Below are 22587 nucleotides of genomic sequence, written 5' to 3'. Positions count from 1 at the left end.
AAAACATGTTCAAAGATAACTAAATACTGCTGATAAGAGTATATAATATTTTCAAATTCTTCCAACATATATCACATTGTATAATTGTTTGGAACATAAGTCTATCTGATTGTATACCATCAGCAAAAACTGATGTTAAACTTAGGTCGTGCTAGGTTAATGAAAAGACATGAAAATAATCAACACTTTTTTATTCCAAAATGTTTAGGGTAAAATAAACTGTAAAAGTTACAACAGAACGTCAGTTTGATGAACAGAAAGGACGCAGTTTAAGCCTCAGTTGCATTCTGTGCACATGGTTTGGGAAACACAAAAGCCCAGAGAATTCAGAGCGGTAGTCTAATAAATGATTTCTTGTCCTGTTTGGAAAATACAAGTTAACTTCAGTGCAGCAACTTAGATCGAACCGTTAATTTCGTTTTAATGACAAAACAGACCGTTTAGGAAGGGAAGGGAGATGTCTCTGCGTAACAAATTGGGAATTATAATCTATGCAAATGAGACAAAACATTAAGGCACTTGCTAGACAAATCCAATGGAACTGACTCAAACTTGAACGATAGCGCGTCCATCAGCAACAAAGTGGTCGCCCTGTCCTTAAACTATGATCTCTGCCACACGAGCTGTACATACATTATCTTACACGACATGAACAAATAATGCTTTTAAACCTAAAGATTTGCTTAGAAACTGGAGTCTGTATAAACTGCAGGACCAGGAATGAATCGAAAAACCAATGATAAGCAAAGCAGGCCGAATCTCTGCAGTCCAACTAAGTGCTGCCTCCTAGAGTCTATTTCACATAACTGCACATTTAATTCACTACTATAATCTGAAATAACCTGATGAACATTATCATAATAACAGTAAGAAGTGTATATTTTAGTTTGACACCTCTGAAAGAATACAAGTCAAATACTTAATGTGGGTATTAAAAGGGAGCAACATAAGAAGGCGTAGTATATCTGTCTGATTCACTAGACAGAACTGTACATGGGACGGCTTATACACTGTGCATTTGATCCAAGCATCGCAAAGGGGAATTGTGTTGTGGGTAAGGCTCAACATAATGTTAGAGGGGTCTCAAAAAATAGCTTTCTTTGTAATGGAAATTTTTTTTCTCTTAAACATCTGGACATTCAGTATATCACCTCAGAAGACAGGAGGTGTCAAGCCCATTAAGAAATAACTGACTCAAAACAACCAGCAAGAAAGTAAGGTTGTTGAATTCTTCTGGTTGCTGGGGTATAGTACAACTAGTTCCATGTTGTTTGTATGTTTATAAAAAAAATGTAAAAAATGAAGAAAATCTGATATGACAAGATTCCAGATGGTGTTGACTCTTGAAAACAACACACCAGCCTTTACAGACACAACGACATTACAGGACAGGTCTTGGATCAGTCCCAGCCTAGAACAAAACCTGCATTATTTGCTGATGTGGATTAGCTCGGTGACATTCACATTGTCTAGTGTCTACTAACGTCATAAGAGTATGCAATAGAACATAAAAGTAAGTAGAAGTTAAAAGTAAATGAAAGAAAAACGTTGCCGCAATGGCCCAATACATTCATGCATCTAACATGAATCTGTACTTCTACCTTGACAAATGGCTGGGGAGGACTCTATTCAGTACAGCACTGTCCTTTAGGCCAAATGGCTCAACTCTTTCCTGTACTCTAGACGCAAAGAACACAACAAGGCATGTAAAATTCAGAGAGGTGGGTGAGGTGCCCTTGCGAGCGTGAGCTGAAGCCTGGATAGCGCATGTGTAAATGGTCCCAAACAGGAACTAGTGGTTAACTAGGCCCTGCAGCATCATCATGAGGCGGCGTGCCCTCTTGCTCAGCGCACTGTGGGGGTCCTGCTGCAGGTACGAGAAGAGTTTGGGCCGCACTTGGGCCAGCACCGAGGCCATGTGATCACGAGTCAGTGGGTCGCTGTGGTCCAGATTCATTACAGCGTCCTCCAAGTAACTGCAAACCAACAAAAGTCAGGTAATTTAATATGGAGAGAAACATCAACCAGGGCTTTGTCACAGTGTTGAAGATATAGAAATGCGTTTATTGTTGTTTGCGGTTAGGCCAATCAGAATATTGTATCAGTATTGCTGAAGTAAATATAGTGACAGTTGCAGGTATGAAACACTTCTATGACACATTTATAGATAAAAACTACACAAGTTATTCATTCATCCAACATTTTTAGCTCAAATATCATCATAGTACAGAAAAACAACACAAATTTCCCTACTAGTACAATGAAAAGTCCTCACAATACGTGGGTAAGACAAGTTGTAAGACAAGTCAATATAGTAATTATTATTAAGTAAGACAGGCCTATTTGCTGTATATATACACAGGGAATAGGGAACATAATTGGGTACACAACCATTAGCAATGAGCCGGCAGGAGGTCCAGACTAGAGGATGACAAAGGACTCAAATGTATAGGACACCTTCACTCAGCTGCTAAATGAAAGGGCTGTGAACACTTTGAAAGTCACGCGCTTTCATTTATTCTGCTCTAAAAAGCTACACAGGAACAACACGCTCTCTAGATTGCGTCCCTGGCTCTGACTGCAGGGGACAAAGACAGAGGCCAGTTTGAATGTCGAGCGCTGCCCTTGATCACAGTGCTGACTGCTGGCCCTGGTGTGACTGTAAAACCTTGTGTTGTCACCACATCATGGCACAAATTGAGTTGTGCCGTCGTCACCTGTGGCCTTCTATCACACTCCTTCTTCTCAGTGAGTTTAACACAATTGATCGTGCCACACATCTGGAGAGAGGAGGGAGTGCCCGGGGTCTCTGCAAGATCTTTTGTCTCATCTGTATTCCCTTGAGTTCCAGAATTATTCCAAATCTTTGCATGCTATTGAACATTTGTAATTGGAATTTAAATAATCCCAAAGAAGACTTAAATCATTGTCATGATTCTGTGGTATTTAGGACAAAAAGACTCACTAGAAAAGCATTTACCCAAGAATCCAAGAATAATGGTTCTTGTGCCTTGGCAGAGATTTATGCTCTCCAAGTTTATTGATTTGATTTCAAAATAATAAAACAATCAGAGAGGTGTAATATTAATTACATGCCAGCACTTCACAGCAAATGGTGCACTAAAGTAAATCTAATAAGGAGTATACAGTGTCAGAGTGATCCTAGGCCGTATGCCTGTCCAGATGGTATGCAGGCTCAGGGGGGCCACACAGAGGCTCTGTAGGCACATCCAGGCCTGAGCACAGCTGTAAAGGGACCAGGCTCCAACCAGGAGCCACTAAAAGGCTGATCGTGGAGGGACAGCCCCAAACACCAACAGGACTGCTGAGACCTAACTGATTTAGAGAACTTTTGGTTGTTAAATTGAAGTCACATTTCTAGCAGCAGTTTTATACATCTGCCAGCCTGAACAACAGTCTTTTGAAGAAAATCGTTTTTCTTATAAAACAGTTACTAAGTAATTCCTGTTGTTATAAAAAGCAAGATAACTTAAAAATGTAGCTTGACCTGGGATTCTGTATAATCTATTTAGAAGATCTCAGTCTCAGGCTAGTTTATATCAGTGATGCATGTCAACAGAGCTCCTTGATCACCCACCAAACAGATTCAAATTTCTCTCACCTCAAATTAACTTTGTTTAGTGCTTCACTGACTGCTTCTGGAGAAATGTGCTTGTTATTTCAGTCCCTGTGTTATTTTTTCCTCAGTAATGATGTTTTATGTTTTAATGTTGTTTTTAATACAGACCACAGACCATGAATGTCCCTGATAGACATGATTGACAGGAAGAGGCTAAACCATTGTCCAGACAACACGTCATGTCTATGTAAAGTATAAGAGTAGTATCTATTCTTGGCTGGCCAGGCAAGTAAAATCTTGGAAGGAGATACAGAAATCAAAAGGGACTAAAAATGAAAAACTGAGGTCAAAAACACAAGGACAAAGACGGCACACGCATGTCCAAAAACCAGAGCACTGCCCAGATGAGTCTAGAGCGGTCAGTGAGCCAAGTTTGGAGAGCAGAAATAATAAAAATGTTTAGATAGAGTGTGGCCATATTATAGCCCTAAGCTTCTGTGGGTAAAAGAGTATTTGTGTTCTTGTGTTAAAAACAAAGCCTAGACTGGAATATAACTGGATTACAGGGCTTAGATGTCTGTGTAGACCCTCGGTCATCCAGGTCTGATCCATAGCAAACAACGAAGTTTAAATCTGTCAAATGGACAAATCGTTGTAGGAGTGAAGACGTTTCGCTGCTCATCCAAGCCGCTTCTTCAGTTCTGGTCAGAATGCTGGTGGCCACTGCCTTATATCTATGTGAGGGGAGGGGGCTAACCACACTGAAACTGTAAACAGCTTTTGTTTCCAGTTTCAGCTGAGACTACCCTATTCAGCCCTTAATGACCCTGCTATTGTTCTCATTGTTCTGGGTCTGAGGATGGAGTTGTAGATGGGGGAGAGATTATGTCTCAGGCCCCCATTTCTGTTTAAGGAAGGATTCTCTTTCCTAACAAAAATAGCTTCTTTAACTCCTCTCTCAAACAGGGCTTAGCTTTGCCTCTCCCCAAAGAATGTTGACATACAAGTGTATGACATCACTTGAAAAAATGTATACATTTTCATATCCAGTATTGAAATAACAGTAAATTTATTCAGGCATACGTTGTCTTGGTAATAACAAGGCTGTCTACTTTTGTGCTAAGCACAGTTAAATACGTATAAACAAGGACCACTAGAAGCAAATATCCTTACCTTATGAGCAAGGATTAATATAACAACTCTTTGAATTCAGCAGCATTTAAGTGAAGTGTACTTGAGTCTGAGGGTGATCCAGACTCTTACCAAGCATGAGGTTCTTTGCAATTCTTGTGTTTGTTTGATTTAATGGACTTATTGGACTTATTGTGAAAAGTTTAAGAACCACTGCAATACCGTCCTGTCAGATAGAGGTATATGATTTTCTATTCTATGGTGAGTGTATTCTCACCTGATTTTGAGCTCGGAGCGGGTGGAAAGGTTGGAAGAAAGCTGCTGGATAAGAGACAGTAGTACCGGTTGGCTGAGAGGACAGGGGTGCTGTCCAAACACCTGCTGGGAGTCAATGGTCTCACACACATACAACACCAGGTTCAAGTCTGTTGCCGAGAGGGCCTATAGAACCAACAACAATAATAGATGTCACTCATTCCTTAGCGTATTATTAGGATGACCTACCAATATCACAGTAATTAACAGACATAGCTGTAGCACCTGCTGGAAGGCCTGGTTGAGCTGGCCCTGCTGTAGGAGCTGGAGGATGTTGGCCTGCTGGGTCTGGTAGTCGAGGTGGGCCGTGGGGACAGGTGTGCCGGCTGCTGACCTCATCGCCTGCATGATGCTGGAGGTGACCACTGCCTGCTGCTCTTTCATGGCCAAGCTCACCTCTCCTTTAACAATCCTCTGCACATGGCTAAGAATAGACTCCTGCAAACTATGGATGAAATACAGCAGGGAAACAGAAGAGGGTAGGATGCATTAAAGACACTAACTGGGAGTTAGGTCAAAGCACAGAATTGTATTCAAGGTTGATACAAATGTCAAAAGGATGTCTTTAGACTGTTTATGAAACAATAACCATAACCATGACATACCATAATATGTTAAATTGACAAAAATAATTGTAGTTTTAGTCTGCAGTAATAAGTTGTTTGATAATAACTTTGGGTGAGTTTTAAACTTTATAATAGTCACATTTATTAGGCACTTTTGCACCTTCAAGGCACTCAAAGCACACCCATTCACACACATGCTCATACCTTAGTGTAGGCAGACACTACAGGCCAGGTGGATTAAGTGTCTTGCCCAAGTACACAATGACAGCATTCATCTGCAGGAGGTGGAATCGCACCACCAACCTGTGGGTCAGTGGCTCGGGCCACTCAACTAGTGATGTTTATGTCGAGAGTAGGATTCGAACCATCAAACACTCTAACAACCAAGTTATTGTTGCCCCTTGAACTGTAAATAAAGCTTCTAATGCACAGAAGGTTTCTAATTGAACTAATGTTTTTGTACCCAAGGTATGCTTAAAATTAATGTATACAACACCTCCTGCACCCATATCAACAGTGCCTTGCTTTGGCTGTATGCACAACATGTCTTCATTTATAAAAGTGCAAAAAATTGTGTGCTAGTGCACACTGAAGCCTCAACCTTATACATGCTGGTCATAGCTACTCACTTTGTGGTAAAAAATTGAGTTTTATAATTGTATGTAAAAGATCAAAACACTAGACTGGGATACTTACTTTCCCACCATCATCTGGACCTGGTGCTGGACCTCTGCCCGCACATTAGCAGAGATACTGTTGCTCAACTGCTCAGTGGAGTTCTGGAAGCTGTCAATCATCTGCTGGAGCTGACCAATCATGGGGTCCCGCACATCCTGCTCCCTTTGCTTTCTGTTCTTCACATGACTTTCAAGTTGTTGAATGTCTACAAAAAACATAAAATTAGTTTAATATATCTATATCCATATACACACACAGTTTACAGTTTTAAGTTTACATAACAATACGCCAACCTAACCATTGCACCATTTTCATTACAAAATATGTCTAACCACAAAATAATTGCAAACTAGGTGCAGAGTTCAGTTTCTCTGAGGTAGAATTGAGGTCAGGCAGATATTGTACAGCCGTTATTGTCAGACCTTTAGGTCTATTGATTGTTCACATAACTGGTGTTTCATTATCAAGTTTGCAGGTTACTGGGGCAAGCAATGAGTATAACTATAACTACAGCACAACTCATGGCAATAATTGTTCCATTTATATATTAACAGATTCTACAAGCCATAATACTTTGTGGTTAAGCGCTCGGTGATTAAGAAATTTAAAACAAGCACCAGAGGATTCCCCACCCATGCTTTCTGTCTCGAAGGATGAAATAATACTTACATTCTTGTGTGCCCTGTTTGAAACTGTCGTTGATCTGCTGAAACATAGATTGGCAACCTCTCTCAAAGACAGGAAGCACAACAGTCTGAAAAGCATCTTTATAAGCTGCCTGAATAGGTCCCTGCATGGCCTCTGCTGCTGCTCGACCAATAGCATCTGTTGTGTTCTGTAAAATGGATGACAACACACGCACACAGCTTTTTATTGCAGTGGCAAGAAAGCAACTTTGCAAACATTAAGCCTTGCTTCGTGGCAATGGCCTACCTTCGATTTGACCACTTTGGTGACATTGTCTTTTAGTGTGACCTCCACAGCGGTCAGTTTAGCAGCAATAGCATTGTTCATTTGACCTGAAACAGGCTCCAGACTCTTGGAGATTGCTGCAGCAGGGAACAGAAATTAGATAATATTTTAAGTCACACAGGGTTTGGAGAGAAAGTCAACTTGCATCTGATTTTTACATGGCTCAAATGAGAGAATTTTAGAATTTGTCTTTATGAAAATGCGATGGTTCATAAATGATTTACATACCAAAAAATCTAGCTAGTAATACATTCCTTACGAGGATAAATCAGACAAAAATGACACAGCAGAAGCAGAAAAACTCATCATTACTTTGTGGAACAGTTTTTTTCATCTCTTCACGTAGTACTCGGTCCATCCTGTTGGTCAGGGCAGAGCTCAGGGTTTGGCTGAGATGCTGGCTTAGATGCTCCTGCAGCTGCTGACTCTGACTTTCAACAAGCAGCCGCTCCATTCTGCACTCTGTGGCCACTTACAGTTAAAGCATAATAAATAATAGAGGCTTGATAATAAGCACAACAAATGATGTCAAGAAACTGAAGCCGAGTTAGTTTGGAACAATGTTAACAAAGAGACATGTAAAAGCACTGCCTCACCACTATGGATTCTAAATAAAACAATGAAACACAGGCTGCAATAGCAGCCAGGGAAGGATACGCTCTTGTTCCTGGTAGCTGCTCAAAGCGTGCTCAACCTGAGACATAATGGAGCACTTCATGGCTTCAATCTGTCCTCGAAGATCTGTTAACTCCTTCTGCTGGTTACGCAAAAGAATTAACAACTCATCCTGCACCTCAGAATTTCCCTGTCAAAAGAAATGTGGAATAAACATATATAATCAACATATATTTATTGCCAAGTCAGCACAACATGTGTTTTACATCTGAGTGCTACCACAAATGATAAAAATCCTTACCTGTCCAGGACTATACTGCCGTAGTTGAGAAGACTCCCTACAAATAACATAGTGCAGACTGTTAGGTTAAAGGACTCATACAGATTATGAACTGGCCATTGTAACACTCTCCCCACCTATCTTCCTTCTTGGTTTTTCGCTTTAATTTAGGTGAGCCCCTTGGTGATCCCTTCCATTCCTTGACCTGCATTCTGTGAGATGAACGTGATGCACAGTTTCCTGAAGACGATGCCAGACTGGCTACCTCATCATCAGGGTCACTACAGAAATGTTTACATAAACAGAAACAGAAATAAACAGGGTTAATGAGAAGTTAATCAAAGGTAATTAATAATGAAAAATGCATACTGACCTCTGCTCTGTTCCGGGGTCCTGACTATCATTTGGAGTGAGATGATAAGAGCGTCGATGGTAAGGTGAAGTTAAGTGTCCATCTTTGGAGTCTTCTCTTGAACTATAATCACAATGATTTGTTACTTACAGTCAGGTTGACACTGATGAATTATATCTTGTGTGAGAAATTACCAGTCCACTATGCCATTGTCCCGAAGACTGTTTCTGGTTTCTCTGGTAATATCAGGAGCAGCTGGCCATGGCGTGTGGCCCACAGTTCCATCTGAGGCTCCTGCGCAGACACCAGGGTTCTCCTGAGATAGAGCCGTCTCCAGTAAAGACGGCGTGTTACTCAGTCTGTTTTCTGCCTCTGAAGACCCACTGACTGGACCCTCAGCACCTCCAAGTTCCAGGGGTAAAAAGCTGTTACAGAATACACACATGCATTAAATAACAGATATTTCAGCATCCAAGATGTGTGAATCATACTAAACATAACTCCATGTTATAACAAAGTCAATTAAGCATTATGTGGAGTCTTCTATAATCTTCCAACAGTAAAACACCTGTTATTAGCGGCTCGTGGTGAGGTGAGCAGGTGCAGTGCAGAGGCAGCAGAAGCCATGCTGTCTGTCTGTAGAGTTGAGAGAGGTAAAGAGTCCATTGCAGACACAAGTCCACGCTGAAGCTGCAGGGTCTGAGACGCGATCTCTGGCATGTCCTGAGACATGACAGTGGATGCAGATGAGATGACATCAGGGGAGCGGGCACGGGTCGGTGAGGCCAAGGGTGGGAGAAGAGGAGGGTCTAAGACCTGGGAGCCATCCAAAACAAGTGGACCACTGGGAGCCTGGATACAACAAATGAAAGAATTATGAGGAATGAGCTTTAAAAAGAATCAAGACAAGCTTTTCCATAGTAAACCTGAATGCCATCCAGTGCAGGAAGAAGTGCAGAGGCAGCTCTCGGGCTGCTGCAGGATGCAGAAAGGCCCAGGCTGCTGCTGCTGTTCTCCACTCTGTTTGGACTCTGGCTCACATCATCCAATGCCCTAAATAAAACATATAATGCAAAAGGTGACCTACAACAGAACACTATGAAACAAAAATATATGTATTACAAAAGCAGGTACCTGTTGGTTGAGTCTGAATTGCTGCTTATAGCAGTTACAATCGTGAGACTGCTTGCACTACTACCAGGTGATGCTGGAACCTGCAAGAACATAATAAATATAAATCCTAACATATTACTTTTTTGTAACTATAACACCAATATTTTGTGATGTACTATGTGGACTTGGGTTCTTTTAAAATAATATAAAGTATGAATTATGAATGGTGTGGATGTTTTAACCTATGACTGAAGCTATGTGTGTAGGTTATGAACTTCTGAAGTGGACAGTTTGGGGTGACTCTGTACATTTTCAGTTATGCAGCGTCATGAGACAAATTTATTGTTGAGAAACATAAAGTTTACCTTACTTTACTTTAGCATCCCTTAGATATAAACAGTGACTTCGGCTAAAATTGCCATTGTAAGTAGGTAAGAGAAGTGCAAATAATAGGACAGCTAAGAAGATGCTTGACGATTTACCCACCGAAGTGCTTGGTGTCATAAAGGCATCGGGAGTCATGAGTTTGGCTCCTGAGTTTGTTAGAAAGTCGGCTGGAGCTGGAAGAGAAGGGATTTTGCTCAGATCAGTCTGGGATCCACTTCCCGAGTCCTTATCCGAACTCTGGTCTGTCAAATGGTCTGAAAACCCTGTAGACAAAGGTGAGTTAATGACATTTTAATGCAACATTACAATGCAACAAAACAGCATCATCTAGGTGCTTGTGTTGTAAAACTCTAAACCTAAACCTAAAGTCTAAACCTACCAAAACCATCCTGCGAATCTGAATGTGGCAGGAAATCTGCTGGACTAGAACCCACATTTGGTTGAAATAATATTTGAACATCCTGTAGGCTCCTGAAAAAAAACATAAAAATAGTATCTATTAGTGACTGGACAAATGCAGAAAAATATATTAATGAAAATGCCTTCAATGTCATTCATTTTTTTCTAGTCTTACTTTGTGTGGACACAGTAGAGCTTAATCTGGATACCGGACTTTGACTCTGCAGCTCCTTGAGTGCCTTCTACAATCAATCCCACCAAGGGAATATTACAGCATATATTTTAAACCAGCATATTCAAAGATGTATATGTTTACAAGAATATAAAACATGTTACATATAAATTGATATCATGAACACACCTGTAGTCAAACTCTCGCCCTCTTCTTCTGCTGGCAGGACCTCAGTATGTCGGAGACGACTCTGAGTCACATCTCTGACCCCAAAGCTGAGCACTGGGTGAGTGAGGAGAAACTCAGAAACAGCAGTAAAACTGGCCTTGCCCTTCTCAAGGTCCTGTTGTAACTCCATCACATATAGAACCTAGCAAGGCATAGACATAAATAGTCCACACTAAAATTTTAAAACAGCAATAGAAACATCTTACTGTAAATCAGACATTTCATCTGATGAATGTAAACATGTATAACAGCAAGGTTAACTTAATTTTTTCATCATTTACCTTCCGTTGCACATCAGTGAGAATCAGATACTCAGCAGAGAGGTCTAGGCTCGCCTTAAGACTTGGAAGTACAGTGGAGTTGTAGGGATCTGGGGAAAACCTAAAAAGTATTGAAAACCAATCACTATGTACATATTTGATTAATGGCGTGGATTGTTCTGTCAAAAAGCCAACAACATAAAGCTAAAAACCTTTAAAAATACGATACCTGATCGTCTGTAAACATGTCCAGGACACAGTGCACCACATCTTTAACTCCTGGTTCTGATCAGCTCCAGTAATTAGAAAACGCCAGAATGGAACCCTTTAAAATAAACGGTTACCATTTTAAAAAAAAATTGCATGAAGTGGCATTAATCTTAATTCTTACTCAGGATCTTGTCTCTTGTGGTTGTCACAGAACAAAAGACAAGAGAGGGGCTGACCTCCATGAGGCCGCAATTCATGAAGACACCTTGACAAAAGAGCAAAAGAGCAGTGACAAATAGAGAAGCATTTTAAAGAAATGCAAATAGATACGTTTTAGGCTTACCTCGGCTTGTCTTGTGCACCTTCAATGTATATCTGCCAAAACTTGATGTATCCATCATGACTAGCTGTTGCCAACACAGTTCCATCTGGGGAAAGTGCTCCTTCACTAACCCTCTGAAAAACATTACATTTGTTTATGCAGCTACACAAATATCTTTAGTTGACCTGAATAATAAAAGGATTCTACCTGTGTATGGCCCTTCACTGTAATCAGGCCTTCTCTGACATCTGATGCATCAATAGGCCATGCGCTGTAGTTAGTTCTCAGAGCTTCAAGGTCCCACACCTCAGCCTGAAATGACATCTCAGAGAATTAGGATTTAAAAGATTATTTTTGCTTTATGACAAACAGTTTGTAGCAATTAACAGTTACCCTATCCTCATGTAGAAGTGCCAATGTCTGACTGATGTCATCCTGATTCTCCTCATTATCATCCAAGATAAATGGGCACCAAATAAGTCGACGATGAGGATTCAGTGGAGTATCTTCTGGACGGCGAATATGAACAACAACTTCATCTCTTTTGGAAACAAAGGTTAAGGGAAAAACTCACAAAAGAAATTAGTCATCAGAGACATTTTAGAAAGTGTGTGTTTGCACGTAGATGTGTATGTGTGTATATGTGTGTATATTTGTGTGTGTGTACATTTTTTTTCTTTTCTTTCACATATTTAGGATACAGGATTTTGCTGGGTGTGCAGGTGAGTTGCCAGACCACCAGATTACCAGCTTCATCAACACATCCCAAAAGGGAGGAGTCAAGGTGGGCAAAAGCCAGATCCGTGACTGCTCCAGTGAATCCTTTCAGCAGTGCACGCTCAGTAAAACCAACACTCAAGACACGAATCATTGCATGATTGTTAGCCCCTAAGGTAAAATCAGTAAGTAATTGTCAAATTTACAAACACAGCACTAAATCAAAGACAGAAATAAATAATATCACCTTACCTTTAATAGCATAAGCCAAAAATGAATTTGAGACGGCTATAAGTCTGCCATAGTAATATTTGTGTTCCCAATCATATTTTGCAACTGGCTGAATCTTCACCTGTATAGAAAGACCATTTCCATGTGTTGTACACTAGGGGCCAGATTTAGCAGTCCAGGTGTGGGCGTGTTGCACAATTACTATTGTAAACTGTGCATATTATTTCTGCTGCAAAACTGATATGTACAGAGCTCTACTGTGAGTCAGTGCCACATGTGTTAAGAAGTGAGCCAAAACCTGTGGCGGCTATGCCTGCCATACACTGGGTAAACCGCTTTCTCGGGTCTCTGGACTTTAAAAAGACCACTGAACAGCCGTGTAAATGTAGTCTACAGTTTTAGGGAAAGGACAGCTTTTAAACGCTTTTCTTTTGTGGAAGACACATTGTATGTGTAATCCCTCAGTCCTCCAGGTCTGATCCATAGTAAAAGCCGAAGCTTTTACTTAAAGCACTGTATATTATTTATAAAGCACCATGATGCACAAAAAGCACCAGTGTTGCCTGAGTAATTTTTCCACCTGCTTTTCAAATTAACTAAATTTGCATGCGGTTTTTGCCCTCCTCTTAATAATTCAATTTTGTACATTGTTGCCTCGTTTCGCATATTCGTTAGGTCCCATGTGCTAAATTTGTGTGGGGGCTTTTGAGAGGCACAAACCAGAACTGCACCAGATTTTTGTGTCACTTTAGCATGTACTATCTGTTTTGCACATGTGCCAACGCTTGGTAAATCTGGCCCTTAGTACAAGTTTAGTTAATAAAAATGTCAATGTCCTATTGTCAGTAGTTATACTATACCTTGTTACTGCCACGAGCTTTGCTGTTGATGCTTGAGTCTTGACTTGCCACTATCTCCACATTATTAGAAGTAATGGGTTTACAAGTGGACCCATTATCACCGGAAAGGCGGCTGCAAAATAAATTGTACTAATTCAAACTGTTTATTAATATAAGAGTGTTACAACAGGTTATTAAAAAAGTAAGCTCACATTATCTGACTGTCCTTGGAGCTGCTCATGTCTTGGGAAATGGGCCTGGATAATTCCGATGTGATAGAGTGATCAACACTCCCAAGAAGTCCTGCAGCTCCCAGCAACCCGTTCAGCTCTCCATTAAAAGATGACTTCCTTTGTTCATCTGATGACTGGGCATCTGAGGTAAAAACAAAAAACATGATTTCAGAAATAATAAAATTCTTTGCACAGAAAAAAATATATTTAATATACTTTCTAACAATTGCATTCATCAACCGTGCCAGGGTCACTCAATAAATCATTGTTATTAAAATGTCCATTAGAGAATGTTTGAAGTTGGATACTGGTATCGTTTGTGAGAGATGTTTAAAAGGTGGGCGTGTCAGAATCATAATGTTCAGCAAGCTTTGATTCATCAACTTAACATTAATGAAAATTTCCAAACAACTGTATGGATTTAGCTAGTTGTATCAGATAACACTTGCGATAATACAATGCCTTGAAACGCCGTATGCCTTTTACGCAAAATAAATGAATGTAATTTGGGAAAAAAAAAGTTAAATTAAAAGACTGAAACAGAAATGTATGAAATAAAGGCTAAGTTTAATGAATAAAGACACGTAAAGACATTACAACAGCCCCAAGCTAGCTTGGTGGACAGTCAACTACGCAGACATAGCTCCGACCTTACCATTATAATCTTAAGATACTTTTACTAATAAGCGTTGCATTTAACAAATGTGTGTGACGTTATGTTTAATTATTAGGGGGTACCTAATCCACAAAGAGTTATAATACACACCAGAAAACGTTAACGGCATTAAAACCAATGTAATATCAGTTCACACGTTTGCTCTGCACCAACTTAGCATGTTAGCCTTCCGTTAGCTTTTTTTCGGCCCTGCGCAGCAGTTGTTTATCCGTGGAGGTACTTACCAGTGCCGGTGCGGTCAAGCTTGAGGATGTCCCGCAAATGCTGCGTCGCATCCTCAATGTCAATATTTGAACTGGACGCCATGGGCGGTGTAAAGGAGAGGGTTAATAGAAAAGAGATTTTTGTGTGTTTTTATGTTTTCTGTCCACTGTAAAGGCTCACCCAGAGCAACCGTCTAAACTTCCGTTACGCCGGTCGATGTGTCCGACCCAACACATACACTTTCATTGGTTCCTACCATAGACTGTATGGTTCTGACTTACATTCCTAGTGAATTCAAATTAGGAATGTAGCATGTATTAATACATGTTGAAACGCTATCAGTATCTTTAGACTTCAGACTAATTTCAGACAAAATTTCAAAATGTCAATTACTAGAGGTTACTAGGGGTGTGAGCAAAAATACTATTTAGCGATATACCAGCACTGAATTAAACTTTGTGTATGCAATTTTATACATAAAATGGGGTCATAAAAAACATCAGAGGACAAGTATAACACCATTCCATAAAATACTTAAAATATCTTCAAATTATTGTTAGCCTACTAATAAAGCAATTTGAAGAAGAAATTAAATGACCTGAGGGCAACAAAGAGTAATAAATAAAAAAAATAATAAAATAATAAAATAATAATAATAATAATAATAATAAATAAAAGGAGAAAAAAGGATGCAAAGGTAATTCAATACATTCATTGTTATATAATTTATTCATTTTTGTGGCTGAGGCAGGTTAGTCGAAAATGGCAGTTTTAAGTATCTGGTTTGTGCAAGCTTATTGTCCTTATTGTCAGTGTGTTGAGAAACTAGTGCTGTACTTTCAATAACCTCAGTTCTTAGACAATGTTAGTCCAACAAACTGGTACTTTTCTCAGGAGAACATATTGGAAGAGGACATCAATTGAAATGACGACCGTCCAAGGTCAAAATTTGGAAGTAGTTGATTGTTACAAGTAACTGGGACTGGGAGCACAGGTAAACAGCATGCTGAGGCTAAACTAAGGGGCATTAATGGCTCGGAAAGATGTGGGATTCTCAGAAAGTAGAGTCTACTTGTACCCCCACTTGTGCACAATGTGTGTAGCAACCTACTGCAGATCTTCTACCAGTCTGTGGTCTCCAGGGCCCTGTACTTCACTGTGGTCTACTGGGGGAGCAGGACCAGCAAAAGGCACATTGGACTAGATCTGTGAAACTGGTCCTGTGATCCACTGTGAGAATCAAACTCATTCATAAAGATATTGGAGATCTTTGTCAGAGCGAGGGCCAGGACACTGGACAAACTACTCTCCATCATGGACAATCTTGGTTTTCCATTCCACCAGACAATAAAATTGTAATATATGTAGAATATATAATAATATACTTTGTTATTAGATTTGTTTATATGCTGCATACACATTCCTGTGATAGAAAACTATCAATCTGATTTCAAACAGATAAACCTGAAAGAACCTACAAGGTTAAATCCTCATCATTAAACCTTGTTAAACTGTTCCTAGTACTTCGATGCCTGGGGAAGTAACTGTCCAATCAGAGCTCTCTTTTAGGAGTAGACTCTAATTAAACTCAGGGTTACAGGAATAAACCTTGCTCTGGACCAGGTTAGGTTCACAGAGTTACCATGATGACTCACTCTGTGACTCAGGGTTTAGGTTAAACTGAAAACTCTGAGTGGACTTCTTTTCAGGGTTAACAAAATCTAATTTGGACTTAACCTGTGTCTTGTAATTCTGTAAATACAGTGTAATATAAATATAAACAGACACTGGGTCAATATTTGACCAATACCTATATCGTAATTTGTCAGCAAGTAATTTGTTGTTGAAGAACAGAGGGGGCATGTATCCATAGTCTGCTTGTTTTACTGATATTAACATTCCTTTGGGCTATCGCTGTGTCATCAACTTAGATCGTTTTCTGAGTCATAGAACAGCCATTCACATTAGTAAATGTTTTGAAGGCTTGAAATTAGTTAACAATGTACTTCAGTTTGATGCTTGTGTAACACACTGAGATATAATAAGAACATGCATGATGAAAATAAAGCAAATTATTAGCAAAAAGTCTACAACTTTAGTACTTACTGGGGTGCTGAAATGATTTGATTTCTCCCTCTATAAAATGGTCCATCTCATTTCACAAGCGACTTCGGTTCAGTCTTGATATCATGTTTAAGAAGTACATATGAAAAAATATGTTCACGACTGGTGATGAAATATGCGCACAAACTGACATCTTATGATGAGTCAGGGAATGTTGGGCTTCCATCTCGATTACCATAGGTAGAACAGTCAAAAAAAAGGGCGGGGTTACACCTCTGCTATATTTCTCTAGAAAAGGGTGGGAGTGGGAGGCTGATAAAGTAAATCACTCTGGTCTCATCAAGGGAAAAACATTATAACACTATAGTCCTGCAATAGTTCGTACAGTAGTAGCTGTATGTATATGGACTACTCGGCTATACTATAGATATACTATATATCTGCCATAATGTAATAAACTGAGAAAATCACTTTAAGTATTTAGTATTACACTGAATATGAATATGGTGCTCTATTAAGTTTGTATTTGAAAGTTTGCAGTAAAGAGTGGCACATGACATCACAATATTCTAACTTGCCCTGTCATTTAATTTCTTTTTCCCCGATTTTTCTACACAAACTGCCACTTGACTGATGTAAAACCATGTGCAGATGTTCCAACCTTGTTTATGGTTAATACCTCTGCAAATACTAGACTAAAACAAAAACAAATTCAGTTCATTCAAACTAAGGTCAAATGATTATTTCATAGTAGTTTCAAAAAATGGTGGCATTACTAACATTCATTACCAACATAATTTCAAAATTTGGGGATTTTTTCAGTTTGATCATTTTGTCAAAAAAAAATTAATTAATTAAAAAAAAAGACGATTCTCTCAGAGTTACACCCAACCTCTTGGGCCTTTTCTTTCACTCTTAACCTTGCACCATGACAGAGAAAACTGGTATAATCCTAAGAAGTTGCTTCAAAATGCTTCCCATCCAACTGAGTAATGCCACTAGCTTGAGCAAAAATAATTTAAGTTTATGAGTTTACCCTCAAGCAGATAGACCCAGTAATTATAAATATATTAACCCTAAACTCATGTACCATGGAATTCTGATTCCTATGCTCAGTTTATAAAAGTTGTGATGTCATGTAAATGCAACCCCAATGTATTTTGTTAACAACAAACTTGAGTCAAATATTTTATAATGGCACCCAGCAATTTCTTAAAATAGACATTGACTCATGCTGGAGTCAGGTGAGGTCTCCAGCCTGTATGACTCAGATGGAAATAGCAATTCATAAAAGCTATACCACACAGCACATTCTTTGTTTTAACAAAAAACCAAAAGAGTTTTCACTACAAAGACTGCAATCTTCCAGAACTACTCAATTAAAGCCATTGACATATTATCAAGCAAGGGTGAGTCTGTTAAAATACGCTTAACACTTAAAAAAAAGTCCAGGTTTATTGTGAATCGTGGCTGTAATCCATGTTAACTGCTTGACATCTGTATGAAAGGAAGGAGAGACCAAGAGAAAAGAATATATTATATAACAGCCTTTCACACAGCAAGGTCAAACTTTGTCCTCTATGATTCTTTGGTTTGCAAGAGCAAAACCGAGCAACAGACAATGAACTATGGCAACAGTAGTGGAAAAGATAAAACTCATTTAACAGCTAAGGCAAGCTAAAGTTAACACTTAAGTGGCATCTAAAAACAATTACAACACAAGACTTCTGAACTGAATAACCCAAACCTGTACATGGATCAACGAACCAGTCGACAACAGTGCAAGCAGAGCCGAGTTGTCAACAGTGAGGTCAACAGCAGAATTAGTTAAGTAAAGAAGAGTGTACAACAGAGCGAAGATGAGTTAATGGCGTAGGTAAGCATATTTTTTTTCCTTTGTGGTGGCTTGAGTGTAGATGTTGTAATGATGGGCTCCCAGCTTCATGCAGATCAGTGCAGTGGCCTTACAGGGGCATCTGAGAGGCCGGGCAACTTGACAAGCAAACACGTGGTCTTCAAACCCACTGGGATGATGTTCATTGATTGACATACAGAATCCTGTAGATGTGCGTTTGTCACATGGGCATAATTGTGATGTAGGGACGAAGGAAAGAGCGTTTCTCCATCCTCATTTCCTCCCTTCCTGATCCATCACCCCAGTGCCCTTCACTATGGCTGCCCCTGCCCACCAAAACGTGGGAGGTTAGCCAAAGTTGTGAAGAGCCAGCCTGAACATATCATTAGTGCACACCCATGAGTCGTTTACATTCTTCAGGATGAATGTCTGATGGAAGCCCATAACTGGGTCATTGTCTGCCTGTAATTCAGAATACAAAAAATATTTAGCAAAAAAGGTCAAATTGAAAAACTAAAAACAATTCTCTCAACAATTCTTCACATTTATACTTTAAGATATGTCCTGGTCTGTAAGCTTTAATTGACACCACAAAACAGTGAAAATTAAGAATGCAAGGAGAGACCTTCTTTGGAAACCAGATTCAAACTATATTTTAAGCATCCAACCAGTAGATGGATCCCATTTTAGGCATCATTTGTGAGCAACACATTTCCTTGCATATCTAAATATCAAATTCTCAAGGTAAAGGAGTTGCTGCTTATCTACAGCAAATCTCTTAGTAGTCACTAGTAGTTACTTGGAGTTGGCTGTGCATGTTAAAGTAAGGCCCTGGGGACAAAATGTGTTTCCATTGTTGCTGGAAGAGCTTGAAGGGCTTGATGGGTCTGAAGGGTCCGAATTGGCCTGTGCAATATACTACCTGGACTACCTATCACAAACCTTGCCATGACAAAGATACCATTAGTTGAAAGTGGAACACAAAGACATCCACACAATTTCTCTTTACAATATGCAGTTTTTATTATTGCAGGAGGGTAGAAGCAATAATAGCTCTACTTTGGTCTCTCTAGATTTCCAATTCATGTGAAATGTAATTTCTTGTATTTTGATGTTTCTTCAAAAACACTCACTTTTAGTTGTCCTACGACCATGCTCAATATGCAGCAGTCTGGGGTTGGTTGGTGGTCTTGCGCTGTTATACTATGGGCTATCTTTGTGAAAGGGAGACTCTAGGAAACAAAACAGACAAAAGTTGTTTATGTGAACACTGACTTAGTGAATTTTTAGCTTGTAGACATAATTAACCATACAAAAAGACCAAACTTTTGTGTGACAACTGTATAAATACTTTTATAATCCGTGGCTCCCCTACATGTTGTGTTTCCCTCACCTCTCAGCGGCCCTCATTTATCCACAATACAGTAACAAAGGTGTACAATCATTCATAATGCCAATGGTAACATGGTGTTAAAGAACCTTTAGTGCAACAAACATGCCACACACATAAGCATTTTAATAAAATATACTGAAATGTTCATGAATTAGGTGGGCTTACCTATGACATTTATAGTATAGGGGCACAAAAAACTTATCAATTGATGAAATCATATAAAAATAACATAAAAACAGAACCCTATTGTTTTGGCTCATTGAAACACATACAGTGTGAAATACAACAGATAAACACCATCTAAAATAGCCTGCCATTGTCATTAACTAATAAAGAGCATTTTTTGGAGAGTAAGTTCTAAGTAAGAGGCAGGAGTAAGCAGTCTGGAAATGGGCCTTAGAGTGAAAGCCACATAACCTATCTTTAATGAATCACAAACAGTGTCTCTCTTTGGCCTTACATCATATGGACCATTTTTGCTACAAGAATTTGATAAATGCCAATATACACCGTGCCATCCTGATAATTAGTTGTCAATACTATATTTTTAAATCAATAAATGAAAGTTGGGATGAACTGAACACAATCATGTTTTTAAAGGGTGCAGAATAATAGATTCATAGGCTTATTGTAAACATATGGTTCCATTATTCTGCACCTCATGGCTCACACTACAGTATCTAATTTGAGAAACTAAGCACAAGTCTGGAATGATCATTGGACATTATGCAAAAGTGTTTTCAGGCTTATTTTGATAAGAGGTACACAAAGCTTGATGAACTTGTCTTCTATGTCAAGATAAACAGACAAAAGTAAGATATACAGAAAACTTACAGTGAGTTTTTTAACAATGTCAAGTTTCCCCTGGAACTGCTGTCCTTCCCATGTAAGGCATGATGCATCCGTCTGTATGGTGTAATACAAGAACATAATTTAGTGCATAATCAATGAGACTTCATGTATGCTTTTAGTGACCAAATACATCACACTGACATATATAGCTCCCAGTCGTGATCTGTCTGAATCAAACATCTGATAGTAGTGGGTCACAAAGCTGGACCCTATCTGCTCCCACACAGGCTGGTCCACCATCTTGGTTAGCCCTACAACACACTGGGACAAGGGACAGAATATTGAAACTTATAGCAAGCAATAAAAAACAATGATAAGCCAATTGTGCAACAGACAACGTGTACATAGTGATAGAAAAACACTGACAGCATTAAAAATGTTGAAAATTAACAAAATACTAACAATGCTGATTCATAATACTTTGAAGCTGAACCGTTCTGAACCTTCAGTCCCACAATGGTAGCACCACAACCAAACTGAACCAAGTATGTTTTGCTGAGCACATCATATTAGCTGCTAGAGTGACACTGACAGCTCAAGTCATGCGCTTTCACACAACTATACAGCCGTGAGAACCTTCAAGGAAGGAATTGATGCGGAGACACTGTGATGTTACTAAACAGTAGTTAATGAAATAACAGATGTATATTAAGATACAATAAAATTCCTATGTACTGACTAGTTTAGCACAGGCTAACTAAACGCTACTAGCTTGTGTGATCTTGTTTGCTAATGTTGCTAGCATAAACAGCTAACTCCATGGTCTGCTAGTCTTTCGGGTAGCAGGTAAAATACTCATTCGTTAGTTGTTGAAGAGACTGCTTGTTCCCTGGCGCAGGCCTGTTCACTAGTTGCTAAAAATATCTCGTCTCCTCCAAGTGTTGATTCCTCTACAGGCCCGCGATAGTTCTGAAGCCCTGTGCAGCTACCCTCCATAGGCGTGCCCAACGCTTCAATCAACAGCAGTACTCAATATAACAACTTATACAGCGTCACTGCCATCTTTCAACCAGTCTACATGAGCCCTACTTTTTTACTTATGTATTTTCATTCACTAAATCCAATACGGATTTAAAAAAAATAAGTAAGTATAACTTACCTCTGACCAAAGCCGAGGCCGGCCGCACGACCACACAGTGCTGCTGCTATGCTTGCTTGCCCCGAACAGAGGGCTCGCGCTCAAAGAAGAAATCCGCGCGGAGAATTATGGGAGTGTAGTTTTTCAGCGCAGTTAACCACGAAAGACCTGTGTAAAGCAAATAATAATCCCAAATCCCCAAAACACATAACTTTTCCCTTTCCCTCACAATTCTGGAGGTGTAAATCAATTCTGCTTTAAAAGTCACATTTACTCTAAATGAAGTTAATACTAAAACTGAAGGGGAGTCCGTACCGCCCGTACAAGCTTGTGTACCACCAGTGGTACATGTACCGCAATTTGAGAAACTCTTGTTTAGAGTAAGCCTTTGTTTTACTTAGAGATAAGTCTATTTTTTGTCCTCTTTTTGGCAGATGTGGGTAACACTGCACTCTCTCTGGGTAATGACTGAAAGGACAAGATCGTGAATACAAGCAGCTGAAATGGGTTTCCTCCGCAGAGTGGCTGGGCGCTCCCTTAGGGATAGGGTGAGAAGCTTGGTCACACTGGAGGAGCTCGGAGTAGAGCCACTGCTCCTACACATTGAGAGGAGCCAGCTGAGGTGGCTCAGGCATCTGCTCAGGACGTTTCTGGGGTGAGGGAAGTCGGGGAGTCCCAGCTTAGACTGCTGCCCCTGCAACCCGGTTTTGGATAAGTGGAAGAATATGGATGGGTCACATTGCACATCTCTGAGTAACTGTCTGATACTATACTTTTACTCCTACTTGAGTTACATAGTCATAGTGTAGTCCCACTTGAGTAAAAGTTTTGGTTACTCTTCCCACTTTGATTACATTGTGCATTA

General features: G+C 39.6%; 3 protein-coding genes across 3 annotated transcripts in view; all 3 read right to left on the bottom strand.

The window, feature by feature from the left end:
* nrn1la (neuritin 1-like a) overlaps positions 1-650 on the bottom strand; it is a 49136-nt gene extending 48486 nt beyond the window's left edge. The window contains exon 1 of the mRNA XM_033967564.2: positions 644-650. Within this exon, the coding sequence (XP_033823455.1) occupies positions 644-650 (7 nt within the window). The remainder of the gene's footprint in view (positions 1-643) is intronic.
* Positions 175-14701, bottom strand: edc4 (enhancer of mRNA decapping 4). The gene is made up of 30 exons (XM_033967738.2): positions 14501-14701; positions 13580-13742; positions 13389-13500; positions 12550-12649; positions 12282-12468; positions 11974-12121; positions 11788-11892; positions 11602-11714; positions 11440-11523; positions 11278-11373; positions 11070-11169; positions 10750-10930; positions 10564-10630; positions 10369-10460; positions 10089-10252; positions 9624-9703; positions 9416-9542; positions 9058-9341; positions 8684-8914; positions 8511-8612; positions 8275-8418; positions 8159-8195; positions 7900-8047; positions 7555-7704; positions 7204-7319; positions 6940-7105; positions 6289-6475; positions 5252-5471; positions 4989-5152; positions 175-1976 (listed from the first exon to the last, which is right to left on the bottom strand). The coding sequence occupies exons 1-30, from the start codon at positions 14580-14582 to the stop codon at positions 1793-1795; spliced, it is 4134 nt and encodes a 1377-aa protein (XP_033823629.1). The 5' UTR covers positions 14583-14701; the 3' UTR covers positions 175-1792.
* A 3279-nt stretch (positions 14702-17980) lies between these two features.
* On the bottom strand, positions 17981-21862 carry nutf2 (nuclear transport factor 2). The gene is made up of 5 exons (XM_033968203.2): positions 21744-21862; positions 20786-20905; positions 20627-20698; positions 19533-19631; positions 17981-18861 (listed from the first exon to the last, which is right to left on the bottom strand). The coding sequence occupies exons 2-5, from the start codon at positions 20882-20884 to the stop codon at positions 18748-18750; spliced, it is 384 nt and encodes a 127-aa protein (XP_033824094.1). The 5' UTR covers positions 20885-20905; positions 21744-21862; the 3' UTR covers positions 17981-18747.
* Between the last annotated feature and the right edge of the window lie 725 nt (positions 21863-22587).

This window comes from Periophthalmus magnuspinnatus, chromosome 6 (genome assembly GCF_009829125.3).
Source record: "Periophthalmus magnuspinnatus isolate fPerMag1 chromosome 6, fPerMag1.2.pri, whole genome shotgun sequence".
In the NCBI taxonomy this organism is placed as follows: Eukaryota; Metazoa; Chordata; class Actinopteri; order Gobiiformes; family Gobiidae; genus Periophthalmus; species Periophthalmus magnuspinnatus.
This window is presented reverse-complemented; position numbering and strand designations above follow the sequence as displayed.

Excerpts from the sequence above, each read along its gene's own strand:
- nutf2 (XM_033968203.2), bottom strand. The coding sequence starts at position 20,884 with ATGGTGGACCAGCCTGTGTGGGAGCAGATAGGGTCCAGCTTTGTGACC. Across the intron at positions 20,699-20,785 it reads CACGACTGGGAGCTATATAT|ACGGATGCATCATGCCTTAC; the intron begins GTCAGTGTGATG and ends TACACCATACAG. Across the intron at positions 19,632-20,626 it reads ACATTGTTAAAAAACTCACT|AGTCTCCCTTTCACAAAGAT; the intron begins GTAAGTTTTCTG and ends TTTGTTTCCTAG.
- edc4 (XM_033967738.2), bottom strand. The coding sequence starts at position 14,582 with ATGGCGTCCAGTTCAAATATTGACATTGAGGATGCGACGCAGCATTTG. Across the intron at positions 13,501-13,579 it reads TCCAAGGACAGTCAGATAAT|CCGCCTTTCCGGTGATAATG; the intron begins GTGAGCTTACTT and ends TTTATTTTGCAG. Across the intron at positions 9,342-9,415 it reads CTGCACTGGATGGCATTCAG|GCTCCCAGTGGTCCACTTGT; the intron begins GTTTACTATGGA and ends TGTTGTATCCAG.